This window comes from Protopterus annectens, chromosome 10.part0 (genome assembly GCF_019279795.1).
Source record: "Protopterus annectens isolate FY-2018-M chromosome 10.part0, PAN1.0, whole genome shotgun sequence".
NCBI classification, from domain to species: domain Eukaryota; kingdom Metazoa; phylum Chordata; order Ceratodontiformes; family Protopteridae; genus Protopterus; species Protopterus annectens.
In genome coordinates this window covers 24,727,243-24,747,927 of record NC_056744.1, presented here as the reverse complement: position 1 = coordinate 24,747,927, position 20,685 = coordinate 24,727,243, and the positions used below count along the sequence as shown (strand labels likewise).

General features: G+C 38.8%; 1 protein-coding gene across 1 annotated transcript in view; it reads right to left on the bottom strand.

Moving 5' to 3' along the window:
- Positions 1 to 20,685, bottom strand: part of GALK1 (galactokinase 1) — a 211,921-nt gene that overhangs the window by 121,528 nt on the left and 69,708 nt on the right. The window contains exon 3 of the mRNA XM_044084936.1: positions 1,380 to 1,499. Within this exon, the coding sequence (XP_043940871.1) occupies positions 1,380 to 1,499 (120 nt within the window). The remainder of the gene's footprint in view (positions 1 to 1,379; positions 1,500 to 20,685) is intronic.

Genomic DNA, 20,685 nt, shown 5'->3' with positions numbered 1-20,685 from the left:
TTCTGTCACAGTTTATAGTGCAGGTTTGGTATTGGCAAGAAAGAGCTAGTGCTAAAAAATAAGGGGGGATAAATATTTTTGATATCAGGTCGACTAGATGTAATAATTTATTTACTGATAAATTATTACATTAATTTCTTTAAAGAGTAACAAAAATAAAGACTGACAAAACTGGAATTTAAGTAAAGATGAGTGTGCAGTCGTCTATCTTTTGCCTCATCTAAAGTGAAATAAGAAATGGGGAAAATATGTCTGCCGAATTAAAGTGAAAGGGGAGAACAATTTTCATTTAATAAAAACACTGCTGTTAATAAAGAAAATGCTGGAAAGGATAAAAGAGAAAATCTGGAATAAGGTTACTATTTGGTAACTTAGTTTTTGTAAATTTAATTTATTGTAAAAATGCACAAAGTTATCAATTTTGTTTCTGTATTGCAACAACAATAAAACTGTTTGCTATAAAAACATTCAAATTAAAACTCTGAATCATAAAATCCTCTGAAAAAAGGAAGACAGAGACTCCAGCAAACATTTTGAAGTATTTATCTTTGCCTTTTTGGGGCAAAAAAATTTAAAAAAATATTAAAAAACAAAGTGGTATTTTTTCCAAAAAAAAAGGGTGGCAAAGGAAAAAAAAAAAACTTGGGGAAAAATTGGTTTTTTCAACCAAAAAAAGGCCCAAAAAAGGTTGGGAAAAAACCCTAAAAAATGGTGCCCAAAAAAGGTTTAAAAATTTTTGGTTAACTGTTTTTTTTTAAAAAAAAAAAAAAGTTTAAAAGTTGATCTGTGGAGCTTTTCTCCCTGGGCCTTGACTGCAAAGGGATTTGCTGACCCAGTTGAACTATCCTGGTAAACAGTTAGCCAGTTAGTTAGTTAGTTGGTTAACTTATTAATTGATAAGTATATAGCTCGCAACCTTCTACTTCCAAAATCTGGAACACTACCTTTCATAATGTGGAACAAATGGGCAAAATGTGGAATTCTTACTAACAGCTCCAACCAGGGAGATCATCGGATTAAGTATGTTAGTTTAAGTTTATAAAATGTTCTTTTGATTTACTTATTTGATATAGCATCACTTACCTTGGATATCAGTTAAAAAAATTCTTAACACTGAATGTGAAAGACCTTTCCCCATGTGGAACAATGAAGAATATGGACTTTTAAGACTCAAAATAAGGACAATTCCTAGTAATGAGGTACATTTGAGAGTTCTAAATGAATATACCAAAGAACTACCTCAAAACAGGCACATTGTGCTTTGCGGGGTTGGCCTTGTTCATAAAATTCAAATTACACACACCATCAGTACGTCACTCATACTAAATATAGCAATGTACTCACAGATCATCCGTACAGTGACTATAAAAAAGGCTTACCTGGAGTAATCTGTTGAAGGAAGGTGTACATAGCAACTTCCAGTGAAGCAGAACTTGACAGTCCACCGCCGAGAGGTACATTGCTGGTTATTACTGCCTTAAATCCTGTGTTTAATCCTGCTGTAAGATAAACACATTTAAAAGCTGATGTTTAGTTTTCTGCTCTGTCAGCATGTTGTCCTTCACCCCTAACAACAGATGACATATGAATACCACAAGCCTCATGTTCTAAGTTCTGTCATAAAGGAAGTGAGTAACTTCCAGTTAGCTCTTTGTATGGAACACTAAACTGTACATTTTTACATAGGAAATGAAGTACTGTTTTATATTAAGAATACACTGCCGGACGTCCTGCTTAGATAACAACACTAAGAAAAAGTTCAGTTTCTGTCAGACCAGCATTAGCATACATTCTAATTCCATATGGGCAAATGCTGACTTCTGGTAAGATTAATCAGTAGTAATAAAGGTTATAGAAGCATGTTCACCAAAAGAAGGAAGTAGGAGGCACTAATGAAGTGGAAATAAAAACAACTGCCCACTGCATTCTAAAAACAGGTTTCACATTAACTAGAAGACATTATGTGGGCCTCACTGAGACAGATGCCTGGTATCAGTGCCATGGCCTCAAGCTCAATGCCAAAAAGTGCAGTGTCATCCCCTTTGGTAAAAACTCTGTACCTATGAACTACCACATAAGCAGCAATCTACTTAACACCGAATGCGTGATAAGAGACCTTGGGACCCAGGTGGACAGTAGTCTCTCCTTTGATAGTCACATCGCCACAGCAGTCAGGAAGACCTTCTACGTGGCACACCTCATCATAAAAGGGTTCTCATCCATGAAAAAAGAGGTCATTGTTCCCCTCTACTCGTCACTCATTAGACCCATTATAGAGTACAATGCCCCTTTTGGAATGTACCTCACACGACATCTGCAGCAGCTGGAAAGGTCACAGAAGTACCTCACAAAGAGGATTACCGGCTTCAAACAAATGCCCTACACTGACTGCCTCAAAAAACTCCAGCTTTACTCCGTAGCATATCGCCTACTCAGACGTGATCTTTGCCTAACATATAAAGCTACGTCAAACCCAGAACTGTTGGACATGCTACACCTAAAGAAATCCCAATCCCTTCAAGCTACACGCTCTAGGGACCTAATCCTTGTCACCACAATAAACAGGACACACTGGTGGGATAAATTCCTGTCCCAGAGACTTCCTATACTCTGGAACAAGCTACCCATCTATGTCAAGCAAAGTTCTTCATTAGCACTCCAAGAAAAATCTTGATGAGCGGATGGGAAATAGGAAATACACCCCGAGGATCACTTCTGTGTCTCTGCTTGACAGTGGCACAGGAAAATAACTTTCTTGGGTGGCGTAAGCTATGGAACCTTGCTGGCTAGGCTTACGTAGGCCCTTGGGACGATAGTCTAGTACCTACCATGAACCTATGTGCTTTGGTGCCATGAATGAAGGCAATTTTGCTGGTGAGTTACACTCTAATACACTAAGAAAAAAAGGATGAACCAGAAAACCATCTTTCACAGTGGGTCTCTTATCTCAGCATAGCTGCAAATGATGACTGTTCTAATGCCAGACAAAAAATGGGGATGTAACAAACACACCATATGCTTTTAGTTTTAAATATTGCACTTACTTAAAGGACAAATTTGCAGCAAAGCTCCAGTTTTCCTGTTAAAATGGGTGATGGTATGTCACAAGCATTATTAAGTGCAATACCTTAGAAATGAAAAAAAGTTGCAGACAGAGAGGTCATCCTTTTGAAATGGAAGACAGCTGCTGTTTTATAGGTTAGATCTAGAAGGCTGGAAGTAGCATTTTTGCTGTCTGTTATGCTGTTATATTTTGAAAGCAGTAATATCCAGGAAGGGTTACAATGAAACAGTAAGCAGTTGCGTGGAGATGCTGAAAACTTCAGACAAGGCACTTGAAAAACAACAACTGCTGACTACATTCAAACATGGACATCAGGCTGCTGCATCTTCCACTTCTATTAAAAAACGTCTGAAAACAGAAAAGGGGCAAAACTAGAGCAGCAAAGATCTTCTGAAGTGCTTTTGCAAGGCTGCATCCAAATGAATTCCTGTAAAGACTAAAGCACAGACGATTATCATCAAGTTTCTCTGCTTATAACCAAGTTGTTGCATGTTGTTGACATGAATCTTGGCATCTTTTTTATGATAGCATATTACTGTTTAGTTATGAACTGAGAAACCTAATCACAGTTCTTTGTAGCTGCTCACATACATTATCAGTTCCAGAAAAAAGTCTAAGAATGCAGAACGTTTTTACAACTTTGAAAGTTGTAAAACACTTAGTACTGTCACACACAGATTGTCCAGACGTCTAATACACCTCTGATCTTCTAACAGCTTTAAGAGCTGTTAAGCAATGGGTCAGTGTTTTATGGCTTTTACAGCTGTAAAAGGTTTCTGATTGGTGCCATGTCTGTTGTAGTGCAAGAGTAAAACATTGGAGGTAGTGAAAGGTACTGAATAAGTTTTGTTATGTAACTTTCTTATGTCACAAGGTCAGAGAGAGATCATGGTCAAATGGGGTTCTATGCAGGGTAATGGATTGCCCCTCCCACAGCCATTCCAGTGTTCCATTACTTGGCTATTTCTCCCCAGTTACTATAAACACTGTTAAAATCTCACAGTTTGCATACTGTTTTCTGCTTTACTTCTAGGATGATTACAGATATTTGGATTTAAATTGAAACTTTTATTTCAAATTTTATAACACAAACACTGATAGACATTTACAGTCTCACAATGAAAACAGACTTAGCATTAAAACTTCTCTGCTCATGAAACAGCACTGAAATCCACATTCAAAGAAAATGTATCTGGCCAGTGACAAAGTTTACCTTTGGGCCGTTTTCAAATCACAGGCCCCTTACCCACATTTTTAGGACCATGGTGTTCTTTGATTCACCTTCCTGATTATAGTAAATTATAATCCTTGTATATTGCAGCAGAACTTGGTAGTGTGTTTTAAATCTGTAGTTTTGAACATTTTTCCAGTAAGAAGTGAAACAAAATGTATGAACCAATAATGAACAAACTCCCCAATTCAGAACATTTCATCTATAATAGGCCCCTCAAACTTGTCATTACAATCCATCAATATCAATTAATATGCACAGTCTCTACAGAGGTAAAAGTCCTCTGAATAATTCCAAATTAAAGACATATGTCACTAATGAAGAGGTTGCTGCTAGCAAACAACTTTAAATTTCAGAGTTTCATCTACAAATTCATTGCCCTTGAAGAATAAATGTCCTGTATTACATTAAAAAAAAAATTGGTAAGCTGATAATATAGAAATAGATGGCAAGCCTAGAACTGGTTCATAGTTACTGGTATCTCATCCAAAGGAGGACATATTAGGACTGCAGCACCCCCACCCCCTTAAAGTACAACACAATATCAGCAAATGTCCTTACATTCACTGCTGCAGTATTCAAAACATATGGGTCCCCCTGCTGCGGAAGCCCAACATCTGGCCAGTCTACTAAAGACTCCTGTTATTTTAAAGGTATGCAGAACGTCACCAAACACTCCCTGCACAACATAGGGCATACAGGAGACGTTCAGGCCTACCAAAAATAGGACTTGTTTGCCGCCAGTCTAAATGTATATTTTAAGCAAAAAGAGCCCTTCAGAAGGCCACCAATGATCTCTTGAGCTAAAAGTCTTATTATTCGAAAATTAAAATGGTGAAATCGGACACAGCACTGGTTCCCTCTTCTTCTGCATCTAGCCAGGGGCAATCATCACAAGTTACTTCACAGTGTGGATCTACTCACACAAGACAAGGGATCTCTTATCCATCCCCACCTGTCCATGCTTCAACTGACACTGTGGGTGATAGGATTTTGATTCCTCATAGACACCTTTTTTTCCAGAGTACATGCTGCAAGTCCTGCAGGAGGCCAGGAAACCTATGAGTATGAAATCCTACTAATTCAAATGGAAGAGGTTTTCTTTTTGGTGACTCTCTCGTAAACTAGACCCACTTACTGTGGATGCTCCTTTGGTTCTCGCTTATTTGTGTGAGTTGCTCAGTGCTGGTTTGGCCTATTCTTCTAAGGCCCACCTACTGGCCATCACTGCCTGTCTGCCTTTTCCTCTTCCTTTAGCTGCTACATTTGAGATGAAACAGTTTCTTAAAGGTGCCCTTAATTTTAGACCTCCTAGGGAGCCTATTCCTTCTCCCTGGGATCTTAATTTTGTTTTGGAGAAGTTGACTCAGGCTCCCTTTGAGCCTGTTGCTTTAGCTTCCTTATAACATTGTTCCTGGAAGACTGTTCTTTTGTTGGCGCTTACTTCTACCAGACAGCTTGTCCTCCTTTTTTGATTTTTCATGAGGACAGTGTCCTTCCGCACTAACCTTTTTTTTATGCCAAAGGTGGTTAATGAGCTTTCACTTAACTAGTCTATCTGCCTATTTTTTTCCCCTCTCTGCAAACTGACAGTGAAAGGGTGCTGCATACTTTGGACATGCATAGGCAACATAGGGTTTATTCGGATATGACTCGGGCTACTAGAAAATCTGATCAGTTGTTTCTTTTCATCCTAAGATCTTTGGGACTTGCTGTATCCCAGCAAACCATTTCTTCTTGGATTTCTAATGCTATTTCTTTTTGTTACACATTTCATGGCAAGAGCCTTCCTTTTTCAATTAAGACTAATTCTACTAGAGCTGTGGCTTCTTCTGGTGCTTTTTTCAAAGGTTTACATACTACTACTATTCCTGAAGCAGCTACCTAGACTTCTGTGCATACCTTTACCAAGCACTACAAGTTGGATGGTATCTCTAGAGCTAGGGCTGGTTTTGCTAGTTCAGTTCCTCATGGCTTTTTAGGAGACTGTTCTGCCCCTTCCTTGTCCCAAGTTTCCTCTTGAACTTTGGCACTCTCCCATATGTTTTAAATACTGCATCAGTGAAGGCAAGGACATCTACCATTATGGTAAGATTTTACACAACTGTACTTTCATCTACACAGCCTTCTGCATCAAAAGAAAGTATGCTACCTGTTGTGCTATTAACAATGTTTGTAAACTGTATAGCACAACAGTGATAGCATTTGATAAACAAAATAACTGCACATTGTAAACAGACTTAACATGAGCAGTAGGAAACTCCTTTTCTCTTGAAGCTCAGTTCCTTGAAAATGCACTTGAAATGAAAGTCAGTTTCCTAAAATTGCACTTGAAACTCAAATTTTTAGCAGCTTCACACACACACACACACACACACACACACACACACACACACACACACACACACACACACACACACATTTTACTTGTGTCAGTCCGTGCTGATGAAGAATCCAGGTCCAGGGAACATGTCTACATTCCACAGAAGCAGTTAACGTCTTCTTGTATTTAAATTCCATGCACTTGGAATGCAGAAAGGAAGAAGTGAACAGGTCTGTGCGATAATGATGCACACACAGATGCAACAGGTATTTGCAACCAGAAGCAGATGGCATTCTTAAAGAAGAACTTCCTTAAAATATAATTTTTTTTTATTAATTAAAGGAAATGTGATGCCCAGGGCCCGCTGGCTGGGGTGGCTAACTGCCTAGGTTGTCTACTGCTGGATCTGGCTCTGCACAAGGCATATAACAACTTGCATTTTTGCTGATTTTAGAGTATAACGGTCTCATTTAATATACTGTAGTGTTACGATAAGCATCTTGATCCAAGCTGCATTATTCTTAATTTACATTTTGGGTGCACTCAACTTAAAAGGGAGTTAACTGTGGATTAGAATATATTTCCAAAACAGGTGTGGCAAGGAAAATATCGAAAATCCCTGTGCTGCCAACAGAGGCTGGAAGTTTTATCCCTGTGTTCAGTGTTTTACAGACTTTTGTAGGGAGATCTCAGTCTCACTTATCGTTCTATTAGAGACCTGGTTGTACTGGACTTCCATGTATTTCAACAAGTGTGACATCTCCAGCAATACTACAATGAGGGATGAAAATCTTCACCAACAAATAAATAAAACACGGCAGAGGGACAAATTTAACAAATTTATAACCCAGCATCTCCCAAACCTCTTGAAAAAATTCCCCTGCTTATTAAGCAGTGAGACTCGCCATCATTCTTTCAACTTTACACATAGTCTTTATGAATGAAAATGTTATCCCAGGATTGCCTGGTATGGCCAACCTGGAGAAAGGAGGTGTGCCATGAATGAGGGTACTGGCAAGGCATAAATGGTCTAAATCTTAGAGGCTGTGTAATACCCATGAATCAATAGGGAGGTACAAAGGATTTGTCTACTTGCAAAAAAAGAGTACACAGATTAGATTTGTCTTTTTCAAATAATGGTTTGTTTGTTCTGTTCAAAGTCAAAAAAATGTCCTTTTAAAGCTGTACAATAAACAGCCATTCCTACCAAATTCAAACCAGTATTTAAGCACCTTTTCATAAGCCAACACAAAATAAAATCAGTTTTTGTATATCACACTCTTTAATGTCTTAATTCACAAGACAGTTTCTTTTTTTTATTTAGAAAATCAGAAAATCACTTGATAAGTCAATCCAGACTTGTGCAAAATATTTCACTACTACCCCTTTTCCCACTTCTGCATGGGAGTAGGCTGTCACATCAACAGTTTTATACACACACACACATATATATATATATATATATATATATATATATATATATATATATATATATATATATATGGGTCTACTTCATTTCACCTAACTTCCAATTCACTGACTTTCATTTCACTGACCCCATTTCGCTGAAATTTAATTTGACTGACACTTCATTTCACTGACAGTCCATTTGACTGACAAGTATTATTAGCAAGAAAATGGAATATGCCCCCTTCCCCACTGTAGTGCGACCCTGGAGTTAGAATATATAGTTGGGGGGTGTGGGGGCCACAGCCCCCCACATCGGGGAGTGTGGGGGGTGCAGCCCCCCACTTCATTTCATATGATATTGTTAAGTTTTGATATAATATTGCTTAGTAAAAGAAAAGTAAGTGGGGGGCTTTGCCCCCACACCCCCCGTTGTGGGGGGCTGTGCCTCCCACACCCCCCAACTATATATTCTAACTCCAGGGTCGCACTACAGTGGGGAAGGGGGCATATTCCATTTTCTTGCTAATAATACTTGTCAGTCAAATGAACTGTCACTGAAATGAAGTGTCAGTGAAATGAAATTTCAGTCATTTGGTCTCAGTCAAATGGGAGTCAGTGAACTGGAAGTTAGGTGAAATATATATATATATATATATATATATATATATATGTGTGTGTGTGTGTGTGTGTGTGTGTGTGTGTGTGTGTGTGTGTGTGTGTGCATGTGTGTGCGTGTGTGCGTGCCAATTCACATCCACTCTTCTACCTTCTTCAACAAACATGCCTGCCTATCACAGGTCTTCTCTCATGAAAGTCACCAATCTCTTGGAGGGCCATAGGCTTACAGGCAAGTACTACACTAGCTGCCCTTGTGTGGGCCATTTTAAGCCTATCCAGTTTCCCTTTTTGTGCTCCAAATATCCTATCCCATTTAGTTACAGATTGGCCTTACCCATCCCATGATCGATAATTATACATTACCCCCAATGAGAATAACTGAGACAATATCACAGATAATTTGTAGGGACCCATGCATGGGGTAAAGCATTTAGGAGCTGCATCTGTCCGTCAGTAGTACAGCAGGCAGTCCTGGGGTAAATTTTCAGTTTCCCATCCATAGATCTAAGTTGCACTTGAAAATGGACAGGGATGAACTTGCTTCATGTGGATGAGGAGTCTGTTCCACAGCAGTGGTATCCTCTGTGAAATATACCTGACCCTACAGACCATTCTACTGATGTTGCAGAAGAGGTTAAGAGCCCTAGGCCAAGTATTTCTGACACCATTTGATTTGCTGATGTGCTGTAAATCCATCAGTAATGGGTTGGACGATATCTTGTGTACCAGACACAGGTCTCCTCTAAGCAGTCTGTAGAATAAAGAGTATAGTGGACAGGGCTTTGAGTCAGTCCATGTAGGATTTGTTGTTTAGACCTTTTAGTAAGGTATCTCTGTGGGTGCTCCAGTTGCTGCATGTGTCTGGAGAGATACATGCCAAAGAGGGCATTATATTCAATGACTGGCATAATAAGGGCTGAGTAAAGGGGGCCAATGACATCCTTAGATCTAAGCACAATCCCATTGTTTATTAAATGTGCAATATAGAAAGACTTTCTTACAATAGACACATGTTGGTCAAAAGTTAGGTCACTGTCCATATAAGTTCTCAGATCCACAAGTGGCTCAACTCTTAGGGGCATACTGTTAATGTGGTATTTTCCTGGGGTAGAGGACTTCCTAAAAGGATACAATAAAGCATTTTTGGCATTTAGTTTCAGACAAAGATTTTTACACCAGTTATTTATTTGAGACAAACCTTCCTGCATGATGGCTAAGTCAATTGGAGATGATACAATGACTGCTCCTAGCTTGCAGTTGTCTGCAAACTTAGACAGCCAGAGCCCTTTGATATTGGCTTTTAGTTCAAAAAAGTAGATGCCAAACAGGAGAGGTCCCCGCACAGAACCCTGGAACACTCTACTGATGACTTGTCTCTTTGTGGAGCTCTGCATGTGCACCATGTGGCAAACCAGAAGGTGATGTAAGAGTTTATTCCCAGTTTATTTAGCTTTTCTACTATGCCTGAGTGAGGAATTATGTAAAAAGCTTAGTAAGCGGTATGTACCACTTTGCCTTCTTCCATTGTTTCAGTGAGCTTTTCAAAAGATCTACCAGGCTGAGCAAGTATAACCTTGCCCTTGATGCATCCAAACTGAGCCGGGTCTAGTATTTGGTGGTTCTCTATGTCCTGATCCATTAATTCCATGAAAATCCTTTCCATGGCTTTGCATAAGAGGCTAGTCAGACGTATGAGTCTATAATTGCCTGGGTCTGTGGAAGGTCCTCTCTTATGCAGGGAAATGATTATAGCTGTTCTCCATTCACTTGGTACAAAGCCTGTATGGAGACTAACACTGACACTGAGCAGTATTGTTAGGGGTGTGGCTAAATCGTGCTTCATGCTATTTAAGATGTATCCAGGGATATTGCCAGGGCACATCAATACAGTATTTCTAGCTTTTAATAGCACTTTTAGGACTTGGTCTTGTGTGATAGTTGGATGCAAGCCAATTTCAGGTATATCTTAAGGGACAGACGGAGGGGGGAAGGGGTAAAGTTAGAGCTAAATTTAATCATCAAGTGGGTTAGCTATATCTTCAGCCTCAGTGAAGTTAACATTGTTCACAATCAGTAAAGCACATTGCTGTATTGTGCTTTTGAGATAAGTAAAAAAAGCCTTGTGATGGTCTTTGGCTTAGGTAGGCCTTTTAGCCTCAAACTTGGCTTTGGGGGATTTTATTAAGCTCCTGAGTTGCTCGTTTATTTTAGTGAGAAGGGCGCTAACATTCCAGGAATTACTCTTGCTTTTGGCCAAAATTCTCCTCCTTTTATTATAAAGCTTGTTCATAGGTGTGTACTAGGCTAATGGCCCTGGAGCCTTTACAAGCCTAGCCCAGATGATTACCTTGGCATCGTGCCACCAGACCTTAGTTCCCAGTGCCTCTGTTTTATAGAGCCACTGGAGTGATCCCAGGGCTGAATTTTCTGTTTCCTATCCACTCATCAAGATTTCTTGAACAGGGCCAGTGAGGTGCTCTGTTTGACAAGTATGGGAAGTTTATTCCATAGCATGGGCAGTCTCTGGGTTATGAACCTGTCCCTCCAGCATGTTCTGGTGATTATGGTAATGAGGTTGAGGTCTCTGGAGCGTATGGTGTGGAGGGATTGGGATTTCTTTAGATGTAGCATTTCTAACAGAGCTGGGTTAGACATGGCTTTGTAAGTCAAGCAGAGATCGCCTCTAAGTAGGCGATATGAGGCAGAGAATAGTGAGTTTTTTTAGTCTGTCCATATAGGACAAGTGTTTAAGGCCTAGGCTCCCCTTTTTGGTTGGTCTAATGAGGAAAGAGTAGAGGGAGACCATGACCTCTTTCTTCCTGGATGCAAAACCCTTAGTAATGAGATGTGCCACATGGAATGTCTTTCTGACCACAGTGGCAATGTGGTGGCCAAAAGAGACGTTGCTATTAACCTGTGTTCCCAGATCTCTTATAAAGCCTTCTGTGTTCAGTGGACTACCATCAATGTGGTAATTCATGGGAACCAGGTTTTCCCCAAAGGGGGTGATGACACATATTTTGGCATTGAGCTTAAGGCCATGGTTCTGACACCAGTCATTGGTCTCAGTGAGGCCTTTTTGTAGGATGTCAACATCACTTGGGCAGTTAATAATAGCTCCCAACTTGCACTCGTCTGCAAACTTTGTCAGCCAGAGTCCCTTCGTGTTGGCCTGGACTTCAGAGAAGTTGATACCAAACAGGAGAGGACCCAGGACTAAACTCTATGGGACTCCACTTGTGACTGGTCGGCAGTCTGACTTGAAGTCAGCTACTTTCACACTATGGGTTCTATCTGTGAGCCAGTTTGCAATCCACCTAGTGATATAGGGGTTGATGCCTAGCTTAGTGAATTTTTCTATGATTCCTGAGTGGGGAATGGCACAAAGGTCTGGCCAGATCAAGGTAGGCTGTATGAACCACCTTGCCTACATCCACAGCTCTGGTGACTGACTCAAAGAAGTCGACCAGGTTGAGCAGTCATGATCTAACCTTCACAAAACCAAACTGTGTGGGATCTAGAGTTTGGAGATTCCCTATATCCTTGTTTATTAGGTCCATGATGATGCTTTCCATAGCTTTGCATATCAGACTCGTCAAGCTAATAGGGCAATATAGTTCCCAAGGTGTGTAGTCACTCCTCCTTTGTGGAGATGACTGTAGCAGTGCGTCATTCAGTAGGGACAAAGCCTGAGGTGAGGCTGTGATTGAACAGGGCACACAGGTGAAGTGCCAGTTCACTCTATAATTCATGTAGAACACAGCTAGGGATATTGTCGGGTCCCATAGAAGCTGTATTCTTGGACTTGGACAGTGCTGTTTTAACCTGTGCAGCAGTAATACTGGGTTACCTGGCAATCTACTGGTATTGTGATTGGTCCTTGGGGGGGGGGGGTAAAGTTGGCACTGAATCTGTCGGCCAGTATATTGGCAATATCTGTTGGCTCAGTACAGGAAGTACCACTGTGCAGTAGCTCAGAGCAAATCTGGATATTGCCGTGGAGATTCTTTACATAACTATAGACGGCCTTGCAGTTGTCTTTATTATCTGCTGCAATTCTGTTTTCATAGCTAGCTTTAGAGGATTTGATGAGGGATCTCAACGTTTTGTTGAGGCTGATAAGGGAGTTTTTCCAGTCCTGGGACTTCACCTTCTTCCACATCAGTTTCCTCCTTCTGTTGTAGAGTTTGTTTATGGCAGGGGACCACCAGATTGGCTTCCTTTTTTTGCAGGAGAGCATCTTAGTTCTATTGGGTATGGTGAGAGCCATGCATTTGTGTACGTATTCGTACAGTGCACTCGTGTATGATTCAGTGGTCATGCAACTATTCTCCATTTGGATGGGTGCCATGAAATTAGCCACCTCTATTTTTAAGAGCCAAAAGTTAGCTTTGGAGAAGTTTTTCATGGTGGTTACCTTTGTGGGGGGTGGGGTGGGAGGGATATGATTTCCAAGGTGATTAGTTTGTGGTCGGATCTAACTAGGGAGGAGTTGACTACTGCTGTAGAACAATGGTTGCCCATGTCGGTAATGACCAGGTCAAGGATGTTGCTACCTCTAGTGGGGGTAAGAAAGAGCTGGTTCAGGGCATTGGAATTAATGAATTCTAGGAAACGTTGGGCAAGTGTATTGGTACATCAATAGCTTTCCCAGTTAATGGAGGGGTAGTTGAAGTCACCCAGTATGTTGACATTATGGTTCCCATCATCTGGGTTTGTTTCTGAGGTTTACCCTGTACTTGCTCATATGGGGTATGGCTGCATCTACTTAGCTGTTTACATGCTAGTGTAGTATGGTGGTGCACATTTCTGCATATTCAGTGTAGTTACCTGAGCTTGGTGTGGATTTGAAGCTTGAAGAAATTTCTAAAGGTACCTTGGGTGGAAGGGATCCCTGGTTAAGTTTTTATGGTCACACCTAACAAGGGATGAAGATATGTAAGGGAAGGTGCAGGATGCTCCCATATTAGTAAGGACAAAATCCAAGATGTTATACTCCTTAGTGGGTATTTGGACTAATTGTTAGATGGCATTTTTGACAAAGTCCAGAAAATTCTGTGCTTGTGCTCTAGTGGTGGTGTAGGTTTCCCAGTCTGTAGTTGGATAGTTTAGACTACCTAGGAAAACGGTACTGGGTTTAATGAAGAGTGATTCTATAGCCCTGCAGAGACGGAGTATTCTCTGCTATTTTAAACCATGTCTCACTCAACTACACAGATGTCAACATCTTCCAAGGTGAGAAGGGCTTGTAGGGAGTGGAGTTCTTGTTCAAACTCCTAGCATTGATCAGTAACACTTTCAGATCATCCATTGCTTGTTTCATTATGTTGGTAGGTTTATCAGGTTAGCATTGCTTAAAAGGCACTATAGAGATGAATAATGTCTCTGCCAATAACTGAAACCCTAGAGTGGATAGATGTAGGCCATCCCTGGCAAAGCAGAGTGGTCTGTCAATCGTACCTTTCCATTCTGACAAATATTGGACCCTCTTTGAATGACACCAAAAACTATGTCAATTATTGAAGTCAATTACTCTTTTTTTCATATTGCAGCATCATACTTGGAGACTATAGAATGCTGCTCAATGCCAGGCTCATACCAGTCTTGGACACAAAGTCTGAGAGCTCCATCATGTCTCTCTTCATACAATCCAGGGAGGTAAACGTCAATATATTGACACCAGCATGAACTATGACAGAGTCACATTGGTACTTGTTCAGACTTGAGTGCATGCCTGATCTCATGGATCCTGGCACCAGACAAGCAACTGTCACTCTTTCCTTGCGCATCCTGGTAAGAGTTAATCTGTATGTCTTACAATGGAGACACCTATAACAAAAACATTTGGTTGGTTGATGCCTGCCTTACTGGCTCAGCACCTCTGACTTTGGGACTCCTTGTAATATGTGAGGAAGTAGGCTTAATATGCGGAGTGTGATTTGTGCCCGTGCTGTGTTTTGGAAATCTTTGATGTTTAGGGAATTTAATCATTAGAACCACAGCATATGATGGGTTATGTGTATTGTGATAGCATCCTCATCTCCTCTTGCATTCTTCCTGTCTCTCCTAAATCTTCTTTACCAAATCACCTTCTGCTTTCCAACACATGGCTAAAACATAACCTCTTTTACTTGACCTCCTCTACAACATCCCCTTAAGCTTCCTCAGCCGCTCCACCTTCACTGCCCAGGTTTCTGTGCTATACAGACGCACTGGGTGCATCACTGTTGTACACCTTACTTTTCAGGCTTTTTGGCACTCTTCTGTCATATACTACCCTAGACATTCTGTGGCAGCTGGCTGCAAGACCCCTGATTCTAGCTTTAACCTCCTCATTTCAGACTTCCATTCTCCTTCCAGATACATGAAGCTGATAACTTGCTCCACTATGTCCTTTCTATCTCACTTTTCAGCTTCTTCTGATTCCCTCATTTGCTGCCATGATAACTGTCTTGCCTGTACTTAGTTTCACTCCACATGCCATCAGTTTTGCATTCCAGTCTCCTATCACAAGTTTCTGTTCAGAGTCTGCTGTTAGTGCAGCTTTGTTGTTCTGTCCCCGATGACCTGTTTAGTAATGTAGTCCATTAATAGAAAAATGGGCTCAGAGCTGAACCCTGATGCACAACCACGTATACCCTTTTGGGAGTCCAAACACTGTTCAGTTTTCTGGCATTGGGTATTTGTATATTAGCCTACACTAATTCTACCAGTGTTTCTGAGACTTCAAACAATCACAGGACTGCTCAAATCAACTTTCTTCAGGCACTGTCAGATGCTTTCTTCAAGTTTAGAAACACCCAATTGTACCTGTTTGCTCCTTTCTTGGACACCTTTTATGCCTGTATTTTTGATGGTTTCTGCTTATTGTCTGCTCTGCTAAACAATCCAACAACAGCACTGAAGGAGGCAAAAACAGTCACCAGGCATCCAACCGTTAATACAAATGCAAACACAAAACGCTTAACAAATCACTGCGTTTTTCATCTCATAATAATGACTTCATCAGACAAACACTAAAAATTCAAACATCCCTATATATACTTCCATTCTATTTGAAATATCCAATAGGACCACTGAAATATCAAAAATCTCATTAATATGTAACCATACCATTGCAGTTGCCGATTCCGATGCTAAACAGCATGTTTATTTCTAGGAATTCAGACTATTCAGCTCCTTGCAAAGATGAAATCATTTAATATAAAATTCAACTATCTTATAAATAATGGATATTAAAAACAACTATATAAAAAAGTATATAAAATAACTTTTCATATTTAAATACAAATACATATAACTTCTTCTGCAAACCATTCCATAGACAATAGTGCCACCAAGTGGTCAAATGTGCAAAACAAGCAAACAAGTCATGTCTAACTAAGCACTAAATACTAGTAAGGCAGGATGCCTGAAACTGAACATAACTTGATTCTAAAAAAAAAATATATAAAATTAGATGTGGAATTAATATAAATAAATATGTAAATATATAATTATCTAATAAATAATTTGTTACATAAATTCATTAAAAAACATTTGTATCATACAATAAAAACTTCATAAAATGTATATATAAATATATAAACTTATAATCTAGCTGCCCTCATTTTTAAAATGGGTGCAAGGAAAATACCATAATTTATTCCTGGATACCTATTAGCTTCCAATATCATTTGCCAATACAATTCATGATGGTCAAGCTTGGTTTCCCACATACCACCCCTTTCATCTTTCGGCACTTCTTCTAAAACAAAGAACTTATATTTCGCCAAAGGGCAAGCTATACTATGTCTGAACAAGGCAATACTTTCTTATTTCTAATAGCGTTAATGTGTTCATAAACCCTCCTTATTTTCCTCTCAGTCTTACCAACGTAAAAAACATCTCTTACAAATTGCAATATATACTACACCCTGGGTATCACAAGTACTGTGAGTCCTACCCATAATCTCTCTCCCCCTGGATTCAATATATATGCAATCCTTATTAGCCATTAATGGGCATTGATTACACATCCCACATGGGTATGTACCCCTTAATTTTGTAGTCTTCTTATGGCTATCATAATGAACCATGAACATAACCTTTATATTGCGCCCTCTCCTATATATAAATTTTAATGATTCCTTGTTCTTTAAACTTCCAAATTTTTCCACTCTCTTTCAAGGGTATTATAAATAACCCTTGAATCTCCACTAAAATCTGTAACAAATGCACTCCCATAAAAACTATCGTCTTTAAAATTTAATTCTTCCATATTCACATTATTTTCTTTATTTTCCAAGGGTACCATCTCCTTACCTAAAATAGATTCAAATTTACTTTTCCGTCCCTTGATTATTTCATTCCTTACATTATTGCAAAGCTCCACTGGGTACCCCTTTCCACAAATAACGGGGTTAGAAATTCACACTCTTCATGAAAATCCTCTTTGTTAGAAGTCATTCTGCAAATTCTAATGAATTGTCCCTTTACAATACTCTTTTTCGGATACAAGGGGTGCCCACTGCTATAATGTGGGTAGGAATTAGAATGTTTTCTTTCTATATACTTTTGACTTAAATGTTCTCCCATCATTTATTAATTTCACATACAAATAATTCATTTCATTTGTCCCAATATCATAAGTAAACTTTAAAAAAATCTGTGGAATCATTTATGTATTGTAAAAATTCATCTAACTTTTCCATACAATCCTGCCAAAAAATAACTATGTCATCCAGAAAGCGCTTATACAGCACCCAACAATCTCTATATTCTATTCTTCCTTTCCCATGTGGTAAGGACCAAATTAGCATACAAGGGGGTGCATCTGGCCCCCATCGCCACCCCACTTGTTTGATGGTAATTTTCTCCTTGAAAAAATATACAATTATATTTCAAAACCATCTCCATCAAGTTCAAACATGCATATATACATGATATATATATATATATATATATATATATATCATCATTAAGCACTCCAGGGAATCTTACTGCTTCTTCAGACCTATATCATGTGGTATAGATCCAAACAGGTCTACTACATCTATTGTTACAAATGTGAGATTCTCATGAAGCATCTCTTGTTTAATACTTCTCAATAAATCCCAGGAATCTCTTAAAAAGATTCACCTCTCATCATCAAATTTTTTTAATTTAACATCCATGTATCTAGCCAGTGGGGAAATAACTGAACCCTGAGCTACCACAGTAGGACGTGCGGGTGGGGGGGTCCAATACACTTTTATGAACCTTCGGAATTCCGAAAATTGAAGGTATCTTACGTTTCGTATTGTGTAAAAATTCAAAATTTGCTTATCAATAAATCCTTCTAAGAATAAATTGTATAAAGCTAAATAAATCTTTCTATATCCTATATAAATCTCATTTTTAGAAATACTATCATATTTTATTTCATCTTGAAAAATTTCCAACATTTTAGCTTCATACATAATATTATTCATCAAAACAATCGCCCCACCCTTATCGGGTTTCATAACCCTCAAATTCCTATTGTTCCTTAATTCTTGTAGTAACCCCCTTTCTGATAGAGTAAGGTTGGGTGTAAATTTGTTTTTCTTTATTACTAATTCACTTTCCATTATATTTTCAAAATTTTTTAACTGTGGATGTATAGGTGGATTCCAGACACTCCTCCTTTTTAGTGCAGCAACCTCCACTCTTGTATTGGATGTATCCTCACAAAGTAATTCTAAATTTGTCTTTCTGGTAAACATTTTCAAGTCAATTATAAGCCTACTAATTTTGTTCTAGGGATGAAATTTAAACCCTTGGAAAACAAATTAAAATATGTATAATTAATTACCACATCAGCATAATTAAATATATTAAAATTATCCCGAGTCCATAGAATATGTTCAATACCACTAGTACCATCATTTCCACTATTTAATTCTTCACAATTTAAAATGTGTTCAATGCTATTAATACCAACATTTTCATCATTTAATTCCTCACAATTTAGGATACCATTTAAACTCAGCTCCTGCCTCTCCCCCTCTATCCATTCTGAGGGAAATTCCCATGTCGCTGATTCTTTATCCTCTCGGATCTCTGGAGGGGGTGGGGAATATTCTAAAGGGTCATATCCATTTTGTGGGCACTCATTGTAAACTTCACTATTTTCTGGACTCCTATCATCCTGCCTACCTCCATCCAACCCAGGGTGGGTAGATAATTGAATTTTATATCAAATGATTGCAAGGAGCTGAATAGTCTGAATTCCTAGAAATAAACGGTGCTTAGCATCGGAATCAGCAACTGCAATGGTATGGTTACATATTAATGAGATTTTTGACATTTCAGTGGTCCTATTGGATATTTTAAATAGAATGGGAGTATATATAGGGATGTTTGAATTTTTGGTGTTTGTCCGATGAAGTCTGTATTATGAGATGAAAACCGCGGTGATTTGTTAAGTGTTTTGCATTTGCGTTTGTATTTTTATCAATAAACAGTTTTACTTAATGGTTGGATGCCTGGTGACTGTTTTCACCTCCTTCAGTGCTGTTGTTGGATTATTTAGTCGTTATCTTTGGCACTGGTACCTCCTTTATTTGGTTATTGCTCTGCTAAACATATACATAGTCATTTGCAATTTTTCCACACATTTTATTGATTATTTATAGAGTACAACTGATTTTATGGATGCTCAGTTTTAACAGTGATCTGATGAAGCTCTATGGGTGAAAGTGCTTTTCTTTTTTGTTTGTTTTTAATACACTTATGATTGCAGCCTTTATTTTGATTGTATTTTCATCTAAGATGTTTCTTTATATCGCATCTTTTGCAAGGTACTATAGTGAGTGCTGTTTTCTTGATTCATGTGTCTGTTGACACACACATGCACAGAGACAGCCCACATACACCTTTCTTTACTTCAGCTCTCTGATTCCTACAGAAATATATGAAAATTACTACATTCTGTTTGTTCTCCCCAAATCCATTTTTTTCATTTGTTTCAAAAAGTTATTATTAATTGTACTGTATTGTACCATTAACCTGCCAAGTGTTTAATCTTTTACAAAAATCACATTTTTCTAAATGATCACATACAAGTTCACTGTATATAGAGCTAGCATAACATTTGACCCAGAGATGTGACCAGGGCAAAGGGGAAGTTGGTCTTTGCACAAGCTGTTGGGGGGGGGGGTGAAATCAGCAGTTACCAATGGACAATGGGGTAAAAGTACAGCACTAGGGTGTATTTGGTAGTTCTGAAGTTTTAAATTCTGAGTCCGTTTTCATTCCACTGGAAAAACAAACATTTTTTTCTAGTTGAGGGAAGTGCAAAATAATAAAATAAATCTCTAATCTGCCACGTAGGATTAACTCATGACCCTCTCGGAGTGTGGCTAGGATGCCAAGCTTTGCTGTGCTGAACTCCAAGCAGGAGACGGTATGCACTAAATAAGGTTTACTCAAGAGCAATACTGGTTTGCAGGGTGGGCAGTCAGTATTATGGATAAATGGAAAACATTCAGGAAACGGAAAGTACTTAAACAGCTTGTACAACCGACAATAGCAAAGAAAGAGGGGAAGGAGGGACTTTGGAAGTCAGATTACCGTCTGTTTTGTCAGGCACATGAGCTACTAATACAGCTCGGGTCATTTTAGCTGTAATTCAGGGCTTTAACCTCTATGCCATAGAAGCTGTTTGAAATACTAATTATTACTGCCATTAAACAGAGCTTTTCATATCCTTGGACATTATCTGTCTTTAAAGCCGCCAATCCATTCTGAAATCTGCAACTAGCTTATGTTCAGTGATTACTCATTATGGTGGTGTAATGTTATAATCGGGCAAGAGTATCTTAATTTGTGGTATACACTGAGCAGAAAAGGAACTGGTAAAGGGTAGTAGATTTCATTCTGCTCCATACTCAAAAGTGATGTAGTGAACAAGTACATAAAATAAAAAAATAGTTAATTCCAGAATCAGTTTTAGACAGGACAAGAGATCCTGCATTCAAATATGCCCAGATGAAACCCATGGAAATTAAATCTTATACTACAGTAAACAGCAGAACA